Below are 16,875 nucleotides of genomic sequence, written 5' to 3' on the forward strand. Positions count from 1 at the left end.
ATAGAAACACCTACTTTATGTATAAAATTATGTATATGGCATAGAAAGCCTATATAAATCATACACATTCAATAAATAATGACATGCGAGATGATTGAATAATCATGTACCTCTTGCTTAATAGAATCCTATTATTACTGATAGGTTGACAGTGGTTCAAAGCAGCCAGGAGGCAGTGAGCTTGTGGCCACACTGGGCTGTACAGCAAGACTCTGTCTGGTAAAGATGAAGTGATAACAGGTCAGGCTGTCTATGTTATGTTTATCTGTGTTATGACAGCTTGAGGAGCACATGTTTTTCAAACCATTTCTCTTTTAGCTGGAAGTCTGTAGTCACCCACCTTTATGTATGACAGGTGCTTTTGGTACAGGTAGTATAAGGATGTGTTCTTCCCTAAGGGTGATTTGAAGAGGATACTGAGTAAGATGCTTTCAAAGGATGCAAAACAACAATGATATGAAAAGACAACTTCTGCCTGTGACAGCCATGTGGCATTGATTTCTTCCCAAATCATCTTGACATTCCTGGGAGCAACCTTTCACAATTCTGTTTTTAGAAATTACAAACATTTTACTTATACATTTGAATCACTTTTGTCATTGGCATGTCATGGCATTTATTTAGTGTTCTAACAGCCCAGGAAGAGGTTTCCACCAAGAGGAATCCTCCATGGCAGGCTCCTTAATCTTGTTGCCCCCCCCATCCCCCACCATCCTCCAAGGAAGATGGCTCTTTTTCTTAAAGGGCCAGATAGTAAACTATAAGCTCAATCTGTCACAACTGCTCCACTCACTCTTGTAGTGGGGATGTAACCACGGCAACAAGCAAACAAACGGGTATGGTTGTGTTCCAATAAAACTTTCTTTTAGAAGCTTGGAAGCATGGAGCTTCATCACCCTCTGGATCCAGCCAGTGAAATCTAAAAATGAATACCTTGCTTGCGCTCTGCCTACTGTGAGACCAGTATAGAGGCTGAGAAAGGTCCCCTGGTTGAGCTCCATCTGTTTCCCAGCAGTAGCTCCACACTGCAGAAAGGGGAGCATAATATTTGATAAACAACTATCCAGTTACAGCATTCAAAAGTAATATTGCTTTCTCCTGTATTTGTTCTATACTGGTCCAATTTAAAATGTCAAAGCCGTCCGGATGCTCCTTGAGTTATGGTAAGGTCACGTTCAAATAGACACATCCCAAACTGAAAATATATTTACTACACCTGAGAAACCCAGCCTAGAGCATCCTGCCTTGAAACACTGTGGGGAGTGGTTTGTTTCATGCTATGACCACGGGTCTGAATACAGCGGCCACCAGCATAACCAAAGGATTGAAGAGGGCATAGTTGACCCAGGAAAAGATCAAAGTGCAAATTTCTCAGTAAAGTTCCTCCTGAAAGACAATAGCTTTTGCACCATTGAAAGCCACCTCATCGTAAGTCCAGGGTGATTTATCAGTATACATTTCACAAAGTAATTGATAATTGCCTCTGAGACTTTCCTGAGTGATGGAAACTGTTAAATGTGGTCTCATGATCAGCTTCATGAGTTTTTCTCATTCACATCTCCGAAGTTGAGTCCCTGTCTTGGGAGTTGTTCTTTCGTGACTTTCTATGGTGATGCTCATAGCTACGTGCATATTCAAATTTTTACCTTTTATCCGCTGTATGATTTATCCCATGCTGGAAATTCTCCTCCTCCTGTACGTCAAAGTTCATGAGTCTCCAGCAGTATGTGGTGTTGGCTTGCTGTGGTTCTAAGCATCTTTGAACTCGGACTCCATTTTTCAACCTAAAAACAATATTTAGGGTATTGTCTCTTCCTTTCTCCTTTACTTCACTAGAAGTCTGTCTGGTTCTTCTCTGAGAAAGGAGAAGTTGACGACTCTATTCTTAAAGTCTGTTGGCTCCATGTGTTTATTGGAATTCAATTTGCCTCTAGTCCAGCATGCTGAGAAGTTGCATGAAGTGAGCTGGAGGCTTGCTTTGCTATTTGTTTTCTAGGGTGGTTGTTGTTTGGTTCTTTCTCTCTCTCTTTTTTTTTGTGTTTTTGTTTGTTTGAATGATTGTTTTTTGTTTCACAGTGGCGGTCAAATCCAGGGCCTCACAAATTCTAAGGCAAGTGCCCTGCCACTGAGCTGCACCTGTGATCACAAACCAGAGCTTTGCATGCATCAGGCTGGCTTTGAACTGTAGTTCTGTGACCCTGGGCCACACACCTGTAGATACTGTCATTTCATCTCACTGTGACTCAACTGCCTCATCTGTAAATTTCTCCATTACAGTAATCACTATGTCTCGGGGTTGTTTGTGGCAAATAGACGAAAACAACTGGTATACAGAATGCAGTCAAGGCTAGGGAGACTGCTCCATTGGTAAAAACGCTTGCTGCACAAACATGAAAACCTAGTTCAATCCCCAGAACCCATGTAAAAAGCCAGGTACATAGGCATGAATGTATAAGCCTATTGCTGGAGAAGAGGAGATAAAAAGACCCCTGAGGCTCACTGGCCAGTAAGTCTAGCCAAATCAACAAGCTTCAGATTCAGTGAGAGACCCTGCCTCAAAATACAAGGTAGAGGGTGACTGAGGAAGAATCTGATACTGACACCTTCATCTGACCTCCTCACACACTCCATATATGTACACCACACACGCACACACACACACACACACACAGAGAGAGAGAGAGAGAGAGAGAGAGAGAGAGAGAGAAACAGACAGAGACAGAGACAGACAGAGAGAGAGTACTACCTAAATGCTGAAGTCTCACTTCCCGATCATCAGGAGCCCACCAATAATCCACTCTGAGGCAGGGGTGAGGAGGACAGAATGGAAAGTGCTGGCCAAGTGCTAGAAGCGGCTTACAGTGTGTCTTCTAAGCAGAGAGGCTCAAACTTTAGAGTTCTTCTCGCTCAAGAAAATGAATAAAACTGTTTTTCTAACGTCCTAGCTAGAGAAAACATCATTTTTGAGGGATAAGAAAAAGGTAGTGGTGAGCACAGGAAGGGTTCTGGTGGGTCCAAATTGTGTGTGTGTGAGTGTGTGTGAGTGTGTGTGTGTGTGTGTATGTGTGTGTGTATGTGTGTGTGTGTGTGTGTGTGTGTGTGTGTGTGTGTGTGTGTACAGGGTCAGAGTGTGCATGCAGACTAGACTGTATCTGTGGTGTGGAGTGGGCTTGTGAGAGATGGAAGAGCTCCACTGGGAGGCTGGCACACTTGTTTAAAGAGAGCTGACAAACCGGGAAAAGTCCTGCACGTGAATGTACAAAAAGAGAGAATGATGTGACCAACATTGCTTGACTAGATTGTAGATTATCCTGCAACACACAGGCTTCTCTCTTTGGCAAGGTAAAACAAGACAGGAGTATGAATGGATTTGTAAGGTGGGGGAAAGTGACAAATTCTCGCATTAACTCCTGAATGTGAGGGCCTACCAATAATACAAAGGCAGATGTTCATAGTCAGCGGGTCCTGTGACTCCTAGCTCAGAAGAAGGCACAAACTTGCAAATCTTCCACACATATGGTGATTTCAACCGATGGATTAGATAAGATTGCCTTTGCATGCATGCATGCATTTCTTCACTAATATCTATTGATTCTCTTCTAATGGGCCAGACACCACTCTAAACTCTTAGTCAGTGATCAGAACCTACAAGTAAATTAAGTAGTGTAGTAAAGGCTGCTTGGTACAGTACCAGTTCAGGGTATGAGTAATGCATAAAAAGAGCACAAAAAGACTGTTGTGTGGTAGGAAAATTGTGCAGAATATCAAGGAATAGTTGGAGAAAAAAGGCTAAACATGCATTTGTTTTAGTCCAAGAAAATCCCAGAAGTGGGTGCCAGCTTTGGAGAATAGAGCACTCATCCCTACTCCCTACCTCCCCCCACCCCCACCCCCACCTCGCAATCCCTGTGTCCCCTTCTGTACTAATGAGTCTCACAAGGAAATGAACATATACTAAGAAACATCACAAGGCTGCTTGGAGTCCAGCTGTAGAAACAGCAGCTGGCACTCTCCCAGCAGCAACGATGACCCAGCTCTCCCAGCTCGCTCTTGTGCCTGTTACTCCTGGGGATCACATCCCTTCTATGGTGAGATGGAGATGAGCTCCTGTGGTGCTTTTTCTAGGCCTCACGACCTCTGCTCCTTTCCCCTTCTCCATCCACGTGCCGTTCCATTTGTGTTTACACATTGTGGTTCTCTTTCCAGCTGTGTTTCTGTGCTCCTGCCAGACTTGAGGGGCCTACTGTGTCATCGGCTCCATCCCTGCCAGCGTAACTAAAATCTAAGAGAGAATGATCTAGAACCTTTAACACAAGGAAGGACCTTTGGACAGTGAGTCTTCCCACGAGGGCTCACCACACCAAGCCTTTAAAAAAAAAAAAAAAAAAAAAAAAAAAAAAAAAAAAAAAAACTACAGACTTGTCTGTCTTATAGGATGCCAACTGTTGGCTCCACTTCCAACCTGGGAGTTTCTTCTCTGAATGTATAGTCTTAGAGACTCTAGCTGATCTCATTCACATCACTTTGGAATGGCATACAGTGCAGGAAGACAAGACTCAGGCTCTTGTGGTCACCACTCAGCGTGCACCCGACTGCCTATCATCCTTTTGTGAAAAACCTCATGAGGTCAGGACACGGCATATAACTAACGCAATCTCCATGGCTTCTCTACAGAAGGTGGGATGCCTTGCTAGGCTTATGAATGGTCGTCATTACTCAGGTGCTCCTCAGTACTGAGAACCCTCGGTTCTTCTCTTCACCTGTGTTATTCTGCTCACTGATCATTGAATAGTTTCTTCCTGGGGTGTGAGCATCCTGCATCCCCTAGTTCTAGAGATGGCAGTGTTTTGCTCGGATGCCTGACTCCTGGCTTGAGTTAAACCAAAGCCAGCGGGATTCCTCAGACAGTAGGAGGACTCTGGACTCCAGCTGCAATTAAAAAGTTTCTCACCTTGTGTTTGGACTGGACCAGATTTTCCATCTAAATCAGCGCTTCAGTTTCTGTACAACCAGTGTTTTAGAATGAGAGCCCAGGTTAGTTGATACTGCCGGTTTCCTTGTGGTATCCTTGACCGCTCTGGTTCCTACAATCCTTCCTCCCCCTCTTCCACAGGATTCCCTGAGCTCAGCCTAGTCAGTGTTTGGCTGTGGGACTCTGCATCTGTTTCCATCAGTTGCTGGATGAAGCCTTTCTGATGACGATTATGCCAGGCTCCTGTGTACAAGTATAGCTGAATATCACTAGGGGTCATTTCGCTGACTTTTTTTTTTCCTGCTGGTCATGTTTGCTTCTATCCTGGGTTTCTAGGCTATCCAGCCTCTGGTTCCTGACTCTCTGGGTAGTGTCAGGGGTGGACTCCCTCTAGAATAATCTTTTAATATAGAAACCAGTGTCTGACCTGCCAGAGCTGTTGCAAGGGCCATCCGTTTCCAGCTGTCCTGATTCTGAAAGCCTCTTTACCCATCATGTGTTTGTCTGTGATCCCGAGGCTTATTTTAAAATCAAACTCTCTTGCTCACGAAGAATCCAGTCCATGTTCAGAGACTAGGCATGTTGACACCCACCGATCACGCATTTTAAAGGCAGATTTACAACAGCCATGGCGCTGTGCCCGATGGTAGGGTTGTTTGCCTTGGTGTGACTTTACTTCCTCATGGACAAGATTCTATCATTCCACGATGAGAAAACATTTCCAAAGTACAAATGATCCTTATAAAGAAACACACCAGGGTCTATATGTCAATTTGTTTCCTGAGGGAAAACTCGGGGGGAAATGGGATAGGGTTTAGAAAATTGGGGAACCAGCAGATTCGAGGAGAAAGAGTGAGAACTGAGAAAAGAAAGCAGCCCTTTTTTCTCTGCAGGCCGCCTGGTGATCTGAATGACTAGTGCTGCTGAAGCCATGTTGGCATTGCTGAGAAGTGGGCATTGGAGTTGGGGGCATCTTTCAAGGTCTCCAAGGGTCAGCTGGAGGTACTGACAGGTGACTACAGGGACACTGAGTGTTTTCCCATAAAGAAAGAAGGAGACAGCGGGAGTATGTCATATTTACACCGAATGACAGTCTTTGTCCCTTGGGTTTGACCTCTAGAGCTGATATGCAATAAATGCACATAGAAGTTAGCTGCGTTTCCTGATTGATGAGGATCAGGTCAAGAGACTGATGCAAGAGAAATTTCTGAGGTGTCATGGATCTGAGGAAAGGGGATCCATTTATCCTAGTACCAGTTCACATCTGTTGTATAACCAAGAAACACGATGTCCTTTGAGAGCAGTGAGTTCTCATTCTGGTTAGAGGATCCACCAGTCTACAGACCATAGTGTGTTGTTGGGTCTCATCAGGTCTCCTTGGACAATAGCCAGGGTTGTTAACATCTGCATCTAAGTGAATGATCCGTGACACGTTCCCCGGGGAAGCAGATTTTGCTTCATTCTTGTTCAGGAGCATGTTGGGGATGGACTGTTTGTCCTTGAATGAAAATAGCTCTCCTGCCATTCACTGGACTAACTTGCAAGTCGAAAATCAGGAGGTGCACTTTCATTTTTGCCCCACCCTTCCATCACAACCCTTGGTGCAGGTTCCAGGGCGACAGTAACCAGGGCTCCAATTTTCTCATTTAATCTTGGAATTTTAAATGTTTGTGCAGAGGAAAGTACAGCTGACTCATTCATTTAATCACTTCCAGGGAATGGGGGAGTGAGGGTCTGTCGCCAGCCTCAGGTCCCCAAGGGGCCTGTGCCCAGAGCCAGTCCTGTGGGCATACCTAGAGGATGATGTCAGGGCCTCCCAGAGCAGGTCCTTGTCATCACACTGCCTGACGTGTCTGCGGGGACAATAGCCAGCGCTCTGCTCTCCAGCAGCTCCCAGCCAGCCTCTTGTCGTGGGAGATTGGAGCAGAGGCCCCAGGTCACAATGCAATGCAACCGATGTGACTGTTCTACAGGAATACAGATAAGGTGACCAGAAGGTGACCTGTGTCCCTCTCTGCAGCAGTGTGGCTTGAACTGGGAAAGAGGGAGTAACTGGTGGTCTTTCCAGGACAGGCTCTCATCCTGCTCTAGGGAAGCTGACCCCTTCTTTCTCCAGAACAAATCTCTCAGGACAAAGGAGTTTTCCTGGCCGTGAAGACACACTGACCTTTGCGAGGCTGACCACAGAATAAACTGCCTCCTGGGTGGTCTTCTTGCTTCTGATAATAGTAAACTGGAGAATGGCAGATGCTAACAAAAACAGTATCGGCCACCATAACAGCTAGACGTGACTGAACAGTTCACATCAGGCCATGCACTCAGTGCTCTGCAGATATTATTTCTTGGAATCTGGAGTGGCAGCTGCATTCATCATTCCCATTTTAGAGATGGGGAAACCGAGGCCCAGTAAGTTCCCAGTGTTCACACTCCCACTGACGTGGCAGAGCCAAGAAAAAGAAAATATCCCAAGTACCCATGAATGCCTCATGCATCTTGTGGAAGTAAGGCAGCATGCAGCAGCAGCAGCAGCAGCAGCAGCAGCAACAGCAGCAGCTCTGGCAGGGGCGGGGAGGGGGAGGTCGGAGGGGGCTCCTCCACTGTTCCAGCTCTTGCTCTAAGCCTGAACCAAGCAACTGTGTAGCTGTGTGGCGACTCCTTTCCCTTCCCTCCTCTTCTGCCCCCACAGTGGCAAACCGAAACCACTTGCAATCCTGAAGGAGTAACTGGCAGGGTCCACATGATAGCACATCTCATCATGGTCCTCAAATGTACCTGTTGGCAGAATCTGACACAGCAGCCTCATGCTTTCTAGGTACCAGACGGTCACATTAGGGGACTTGGCATTCACCCTGCTTCTTTGTGTGAGTGGGAACAACTTCCTTGTGTTTGGTTGTGTGGACTCATGGCTTCCTCCTTCCACTGGCTTAAGCAGGGAGCCTCTAAATGATTGGCAGATGATTTGATGATGTAGTCTCCTAGGTTATGACTCTGTAGGATTTGGCTCCTGAATAATCCTCTCCCCTGACTAAGGGACTTTCGTCCTCACCCCTAATTCTGCTCATCAACCCCTTTGGTATCTCTTCCTCTCTCCATCTTCACCCGAGATGCTGCCCCCTCCTGTTGTCCTGTCCCTAGCAGGCAGTTATTTCAGGTTCCACCCAAGCCCTCCTCCTCTAAGAGAGTTCTCAGACAACTTCGTGTTGCTATCACCTCTGCCTCCCTGCAGTAGACACTCTCCAGGCCACGTCTCCTTGACAGATTCTCCGGTTATCCCAGACAGATCCACAGACAGCCTCTTTCTCCTGACTTTCAGCCTCTTTACCATATCTTATCTGATCACCTCGACTCCTCTTGAAGTGTGAAGGGTGGAAGTGAGTGAAATCATTGAAAATCCCCTCCCTTCAGCCTGGGAGGGAAAAATAGAACTGATTACAGAAAGTTGATCCTCCATATCCACAGGGGATTAATTCCAGGACCCCCCACAGATGGCAAATTCAGGATACTCCAGTCCCTCCTGTAAAATGAAATGCCATTGGCACATAATCCATGCATAGGATTCTCCCTTCTATGTCAATCATCGATGTATTAACTGTCATGTTTAGTTCCATGCAAATACTAGGTAAAAAGTTACTAGACTCACTTCCAGGGGAGCTGTAGTGAGAACAAAGCCTGTATATGTTCGGGACAGATGCAATTGTGTCAGCCCCAGTGAGTGCCAAGAATGTGAAACCTACAGACAGCAAGCTGATACCATCTACGCCCTTATTCCAAACTCTCTACTTCTAGACGTTTTATTTATTTTTTAATCATTGTCGTGTCTTGACTTGAGGTCACCACTTGCCAGTGATCAGAGTGGGAGCATCTTCAGTGTATAACTTGTACAGAAGCAGATCCTTTGTTGCCCTATTGCACTCCTTGCCCAAGGCAGGCTGCTGAGTCTCCCTAAATAACTGGTGACTCCACCCAAGGGCTTTATGGCTAGCAGGGAGGACGGTTGTTTAGCCACCCTCTTCTGTAAAGTGACTCTGAGAGTCCAAAGGCTGGGAGTTCACTCTCAGTAAATAGTCGCATAAAATAGAACTTTCGGTATCCCCAGCAGTCAGCCAGATTTGAGAAACTGTGGACGTGCCTGGGCTCCCTGGGCCTGTCTGAGGACTCACAAATCTGTTTTATTCTAGTTGTCACTGTTGTACAAATCTGCCCCCTCCTCTCTCTCATGCCCCCCACTTAGATATCATCAGGTCATTGTATTGTCAGAAGAAAAACATTATCCTTTTCTCCCTGCTTTTTCTAACATTTCTACCCATATGTTAGAAAGTGGGACAGTTCCACACTTCAGTTCATTTCTCCCTAATTTTTGCACATTTGGAATGCCATATTCTGGTTGACTGGGGTGGGGAGTGACATTTTTGTCACATGAAACATCAGAACACGCAGAGAAGGCCCAGTCCCCTCCTAGTGAAGGAGATGGGAAGAGACGTGAGACAATGAACTCCTCAGAGTGTTCTCATGAGCAGAGAAGATGGTGTTCCTGAGGGACTGGTAAGACCACATGCAGGAGTCTCTGAGATGGTGAGCAGCATTGGCTTAGGGCACGAGCCAGGTAGATCTCAATGACATGCTGTGGTCTCCCAAGTGGGTGGGCAGCAGCCAACACCACCCCCACCTTCTCCTGTCTACCTGATCCTCAGTGCGCATGGAAAGACTGTGACAAGAATAAAACTTTTCATTATATGTATAAATTGAAACAAAAATACCAATGAAAGCATAGTTCATAAAATTGTTTTTAGATGGATTGAGTAGACAATATATCTGTATCTTCACAGAAGCAACCAGAAGGGTCTTCCTTAGGAGATCTCAGGGGTTGATTCCCCTGAGAAAGGAACATGCACAGAATCCCACTTGATGCAGGAAAATGACATGCAGAGGTTGTCTGCAGGGCTTAGAGTGTTCTGAGAGCTAAAGAACCGAGAGTGTGACCAGAGGGACAGGGGTCAGAATTGGGAAGAGAAAACTAAAGGGATAGAAGAGAGACTCTGGTCTCAATGAAGAAGTTGGCACACATCCAGGGAGTCTTTCTAACCAGAGGAGAAACAGGTTTCTGACATAAATACTAACATTCATTTATTTGGGCTTTTGGGTAAAAAAAAAATGATTTATGAAATTCTCTGCACTTCTCTAATCTTTCTTATTTTTTCATTTTATTTTTAGTTTTGAGATGAAAATTTAATTCAGCATCTCTCTTCCCTTTCCTACCTCCAAATCCTCCCATATACCCACTCTCCACCCTCCTACAGACTCATGACCAATTTTCCACTAATTGTAATCATATATGTGTACATTTATTAAATATATATATATTTCTAAATATAACCTGTTCAGTCTGTTTCCAGGGTTGACCATTTGGTACTGGACGTTGTTTTGTGTGTATGCTAAAAATGTATAAGAATGGGATTACAGTTCAGTGGGAGAATGCTTCCCTAGCATGCACAAGGCCCTAGGTTTAATTTCCACTCACACACACACACACACACACACACACACACACACACACACACACACACACACCAGAGTACAAGGATACATTTTAAATGTTCCCACTAATACAGTGGAACACTATACAATTACTTGTTAAGTGAGAATAGTCTTTTCTCTCATGTGGAAAGATCTCTTTAAAAAATAAAAACTGGCCAGGCAGTGGTGGCGCATGCCTTTAATCCCAGCACTCGGGAGGCAGAGCCAGGTGGATCTCTGTGAGTTTGAGGCCAGCCTGGGCTACAGAGCGAGATCCAGAAAAGGTGCAAAGCTACACAGAGAAACCCTGTCTTGAAAAACCAAAAAAAAAAAAAAATAAAAAATAAAAACTGCAGAGTAGGAAAACCATAAGTTATCTTCTCTCCCCCCCCTCTTTCTCTGTGTGTGTGTGTGTGTGTGTGTGTGTGTGTGTGTGTGTGTAAAATATCATTTTCAGTGTTGGGAGTCGAACCTATGACTTTGTGTCTGCTAGGCAAGCACGTTATTGCTGAGTTACACCCCAGGCCTTCAATAGTACATTTTACCCAGTCCAGTCTACTTAAAACTTCTGATTTTGCATATATCTTCCTGTGTCCATACAGTTAAATCTAGAAGAGACTACTGACTTTTATTGTGAGGTAGAATATGTACATTAGGTATTTTTATACTAGGTGAATTTTTATCACGAGTCTTCCACTCTGCTAATTATAACAGCAACATTGACTTCTACTCATGACCCATGAAGCAGGTGTCCTGGCATGTAAGCCCCTCCAGGTTAGTGGGCTTCCCATAGGGCTAGTTGCTGGAGTTTCCACTCACTGTGTCCTTGTCTGGCCTCTTTTCTGATTTGACACTCGGATGTCCAGAGAGTCTGTGACACATGCCAACAGTGGTTGTGATGACAAGCCCCAAACCACATTTGTTCCATTCCTCCCAGCTCCTCGAGGCCTTTGCAATCGCCACAGTGAGAGCCCAGCCTCTTATCTATACCGAGCAAGAGTCAAAAGTTCTTGTGATTGTGATTGCAGAGCAGGGGCTGTAAAAGCTCCTGATAATGCTGAAATTCCTTTGGAAGGGCTGTGCTGGGAATGGGGTCAGGGGAACTCTGTGGCTTTGGCACTTTGTGTACTGTTTAGCTGGACAACAAACTGGAGAATGGGTGACATCAAATGTGAGAAACAGGTCAGGAGATTGTTATAGACCTATCTGGGCTGACGGCCTCTGTCTCCAACACAACTTCTCTGTTGCCCTAGAAAGATGACCCAGGAGACAGAGGAAGGGTCTGGAGGTGGGTGGTGGGTGCTGAAGGACTCGCAAAGACACAAAACATTAGCCATGAAAATAAAATCTACGTATTAAGAAAATAAGAGTCAGGATGAAGTCTCTGAGGTAGATTTTTGGCTTTTCTCATTGCTGGTTGTCTTGGTTGGGTGGCTCCTTGGACGTGAACTTCGGTGATGAAAGCTAAATCTGACATCTAGGAATTTAAACTTAGTAGCTGGCCTCACTTCTCCTTATTAGCAAAGTTTGCTAAACATTTTGTGCCCATGTGCCCTGCTTTATCTTTGAAGATGAAGCAACTGGCAGGCTGTCGTTTTGATTCCCTTGTGCCGGAAAGCCCAAAGGAGAGGGGCAGTCATTCCGCATTATCTTCCAGAGGCCTCACAGCACGCTCATTCCTTTGCCTTTCCTGATTTATTTTCAAAAGGACATAGGCTCCATAGAAAATGTTGAGAAATGACTCAGCCTGGAAATAAAGTTTGGTGCACGGCGAGAAGCTTTGCTACATCACCCGTTTTCCCCAACAACAGACTTCTTTTTTTAAACATATGTTCTCGTGTAGAAAATCTAATTGTTTAAAATACATTTTCACTCTTCCCTGAACTTGCACTACATTGGAGAGAGAAGCATGTGTTTCAGCCTGGGACAATGCTTAGCAGTGCTTTCAAAACAGCTCTCTGATGCTCCAAGCCACTGGTCCCGTCTTGGTTTTCTCTTGCTCAGGTACGGAGGTGAGTTACTCCAAATCAGCAGACGCATTTGCCTTTGAAGAGGACAGCAGCAGTGATGGGCTTTCCCCAGACCACACTCGGAGCGAAGACCCCCAGGGCTCTGTGGGATCGCCCCCAGATATCAAAGCCACTGAGGTTCCTTTGGCTGGCCCTCTGGACACAATCCAGGTAAAACAAACAGACCGCCCCTGCCTCACAGTCTTGTCTGGTCACTTAGATTTCATATCAACACTGCTATGGCTGGTGTTGCTTATAACCCCTGTCTGCTGCTGGTAGTGGTTTTATCCTGAGATGGTCTCACTATGTAGCATAGCCTACTCTCAAACTCCTGGCTCAGGCTAAGTGATGAAATTACACTGTATACCACCACACCAAAGTTACCCGATGATGTATTTTCTTAATGTCCCTTCTCAACCTATTTGGCGCAGGCACTTGTGGGTCATAGAAACATTAGAAACCCTCATGATGTTAGCTTTCCACTTACCTTGTAAGCAAGTAGATTAGTTTACCTCCATTTCATGCACAAGGTAAGTTGACATGGTGAGATTATATGATTGGTCAACCATCTCCTGGCAGGACTGATAACAAACTCAGAGGACATGGGGGGGGGGGCTGGTGGAAAGATGGAGGTGCTGACTATCAGCAAAGCAGGTGACACCAGTAGCTTCTAACCCATGCCAGCCCGAAGCCAGCACACCGCCCCTACTCAGCTCAGTTCTCATTCTTTCTAGACAAACCCACAAGGACTTAAAAGTAAATGCATACAAAAATATGAAGCACCCTTATAAAGAACAATGATGAGTTTAATAAACCACATCTCCTGCCCTAATGCTCACTCTGGTCCCCTGCCTACACTGGGCACTTCATATCTCCTCACATGAGATCACAGTCCCTGACAGATGAGCATCACTGATGCCGAGGACCACAGACAAGGAACTATTGCTCCATACAGTTAAGTAGCTGTGTGGATTCCAGGATCACACAGAATGTCTCACAAAGCCACATGATGGGAACTATCCTCAGACAAACATGATGTCATCATAGGACCCCTGAGAGATGTCAGTGCGGGGGGGGGGGGGTGCACACACAGTAGGAAAGGAGAGCTAGTGCCGTGGACATGTGATGTGGAAGTGCTTTTTTTGGGGGGTGGGGTTCAAGACAGGGATTCTCTCCATGTAGTTTTGGTGCCTGTCCTGGATCTTGCCCTGTAGACCAGGCTGGCCTTGAACTCACAGAGATCCACCTGGCTCTGTCTCTGGGATTAAAGGCGTGAGCCACCACTGCCCGGTGTGGAAATGCTTTTGACCCTGGTTCTGCAACACTCTTCTCTAGAAAGAAGCCTCCAGGCCACTCCCTCCCCCCTCAGAAGACTTCGCTCTTCCTGGTGACCAAGGGATTATTTTATGGACTGGAATTAAACATCTACTTTGACTGTCTCTTACCCAAAATGCTTGGGCCCAGAAGTGTTTAGATTTAGAATTTATTTGCATCTATTCGTGATAATATGTCTTGGGGCTAGGATCCAAGTCAAAACACAAAATTCATTTATGCCTTGGATATGCATACATACCCATGGCCTAAATGTAATTTTATATAGTACTTTTCATAATTTTTGTGCATGAAGCTAAGTTCTACACTGTGGCATTTTCTTCTCATGGTTTCTTGTCGGCCTCAAAAGGTTTCAAATTTTGAAGCATTTCAGATATTGGAATGCCGGATCAGGGATGCCCAACTTGTATTTGAAGTTATTTTCTTACTGGAACGTCCGTCCAGAGGGGGAGAAGTTTGCAGTAGTGTTTATTCAGGGTCCAGTTTCCCGAAGCCATGATGGTCACCGGTCACTGTCGCTCCTGTCTCCACTCCATCAGGGCAAACTCAAAGCTGCCAAGAAGCAAATGTGAAGTGGGAGGGGATGGGAGGCGTAAGAAGCAGGGCTGGGTGTGCACTCCTTGTGCAGGGGTTCAGCATCAAGGCATCCCCCTGCCCCTGCACGCCCATGCTGAGCCTCGCAGCCGAACATCAAACAGTCCATCAGACCACTCGCACGTATTCTTCTGACAGCAGATTCCTCGGCTTCTGACTGAAGAATGGTTTTGAGGAAAAGACAAGTTCTTTTCTGCTTCCGCCAGGAGAGGGGGAAGAAGGGGCCAAGCACTGAGCAAGGCAGGGAAAATGCAGCAGCGGCCTCGTGTCTTTTCTCTAAGGACACCGAGACTCTGGGAGAAAAGCTTGTGACAGATGCCAGGGCTCAGGGGAGAACTGAGAAGGTCAGTTCTGGCCCCCCAAGAGGGGTGTAAGGACCCCCACCCCTTTGTGCTGAGTCACAGCATAGGAATGTAGGAAAGGAAGGGAAGAGAATTATACCTTTCATAGAACTCTCAGCAGACAGAAACATACCTCTCATAAAAACATGTTTCTTTATGAGACACACACATGGATCCATGTTAATACATATATACACATGCACAAGCACACATATGCACAGATTAACTTGTTTGGTGTTCTGCCAATTCTTCCCCTGATATAATTTGTATATAAAAACATATGCACAGGCACACTTATACACTCAGATGTGTACTCATATACACATAGATATTTATATATTTATATCCTGACATATGAGTGGACATGCATACATACGTATAACCAATACATACATACACATGTGGGTACATGTATGATCATGCATATATACACATTTAATCAGCATACATGTACACATACATGCATGCATGAATGCATGCACATGCCCAGGAAGGTGCAAGGTACGCATACTTATTACTGCACGCACACACACACACACACACACACACACACACACACACACACACACACACAAACACACATTCACAAAGACATGCATATACCCTGAGACATGTGTGCACATGTATGTACACATACATGCCCAGCAAAGAGACATGTACATTTACTAATACACATGCATATACTCCCACATATTCCTACACACTGAGACACATATTCATAATTTTATCTATTTACACACATGCACACATACAAACATTCCCATACACTGAGACACATGTGTAGTTCTATCTTTACACACACACTTGCACACCTTCTCAGGCATTATTCATACTTCTGGACACTTGCCCTTCTCCCCATTTTGCTTGTGCTTTTTTTTCTCAGAACTTTTGCTCCCACTCTCCCCTTTTCCTTTCCCTCTCATTATTCTGTAGAGCCCTCCTTCAGGGTGACCAGATGTCCAATTTGCCCAGATCAAGTCAGAAGTACATCCCATCTTCTGGAATTGGTGCTGAGATTGCCCATGTGTCTCTCAGTGGTACCCTGGGGTAGGTGACAGATAGGGATGGCCTCCTGCAGGGAGCACCTGATGTCACCAGGACAGGAAGCCAGGGTGAAAACAGCAGATCTTCAACAGAGTGATGCAACACCTCTCATTTTTGTGCCCTGGTAACACTACACTTTGGATTTCAGGATCTTGGTCCTGGTGCAGAAAGTGACAAGAATGATGTGGCCTCCCAGCCAAGCAACCAGTCAGACCCCGGGAAGCAGGGGCTCGGCCCCCTCAGCACCCCAATCCCTGTGCACGCTGCTGTAAAGGTATGGACTGGTCTATCCCCCAGCCTCTGCCTGAGGCCAGGCTCACTGAAGCCGTGCAAAGCAGGGCTTCTCACATCAGTCCTGTGGGCATGAGGAAGGTCACATGGACCCACACACAGGTTCAGGCACCAGAAATGTCACAGAGTGGCCTATACCATATATATATATGTATGTATGTATGTATGTATGTGTATATGTGTGTGTATATGTATATATTCTCTCAGCACTGAAGAAGCCTGTATGTATCACTTTGGAAGTATAGCTCAGCCAACCATGTATCTGGCTGGGATTTCACTAGCCAAGCAAGGTGGTACATGCCTGTAATCCTAGCACCCAGGAGGAAAATAAATAGAATAGTAAGTTCATGGCCAGCCTGGGCTACACAACACAAAATAAAAAAAAAAAAATGAAGATTTCCCAAGCTCACCCTGAGGAAAGACAGAGCTGACTGCAAGGCACACAGGACTTGTGAGGGCTGTACAGGCCATCCGGAGCAGTTGTGTTTATGTGGAGGGAGCAGCATTGAAGCCGTGGGTGTTGCAAAGCTCTAACACATGTGGGAAGCGAGCATGGGAGGAGGGGTCACACTCCCAGGAGACAGCAGCAGTTACCACTGGATTTCATGCTTAATTTCCCCACTATTATCTCCAGCTGTTCCCAGAGCACTGTTTCCTAATAAGCCGCTGGGCAGTTGTTTGGTTTTCTGGTAATACTCTGCACTAGCTAACTTCTATTGGAGTTGGTGGGGGACATGCTTTTTCAGGTCTAATACCACCTTCAGTACCTGCTGACATG

The 16,875-nt window shown here is 45.6% G+C and overlaps 1 protein-coding gene across 2 annotated transcripts in view; it reads left to right on the forward strand.

The window, feature by feature from the left end:
- Nucleotides 1-16,875, forward strand: part of Myocd (myocardin) — a 95,571-nt gene that overhangs the window by 53,371 nt on the left and 25,325 nt on the right. For both annotated transcript variants that reach the window (XM_052758956.1, XM_052758957.1), the window contains 2 exons: nucleotides 12,491-12,666; nucleotides 15,955-16,080. In XM_052758956.1, the coding sequence (XP_052614916.1) occupies nucleotides 12,491-12,666; nucleotides 15,955-16,080 (302 nt within the window). The remainder of the gene's footprint in view (nucleotides 1-12,490; nucleotides 12,667-15,954; nucleotides 16,081-16,875) is intronic.

This window comes from Peromyscus californicus, unplaced genomic scaffold (genome assembly GCF_007827085.1).
Source record: "Peromyscus californicus insignis strain IS unplaced genomic scaffold, ASM782708v3 Scaffold_3__1_contigs__length_106647218, whole genome shotgun sequence".
Classification (NCBI taxonomy): Eukaryota; Metazoa; Chordata; class Mammalia; order Rodentia; family Cricetidae; genus Peromyscus; species Peromyscus californicus.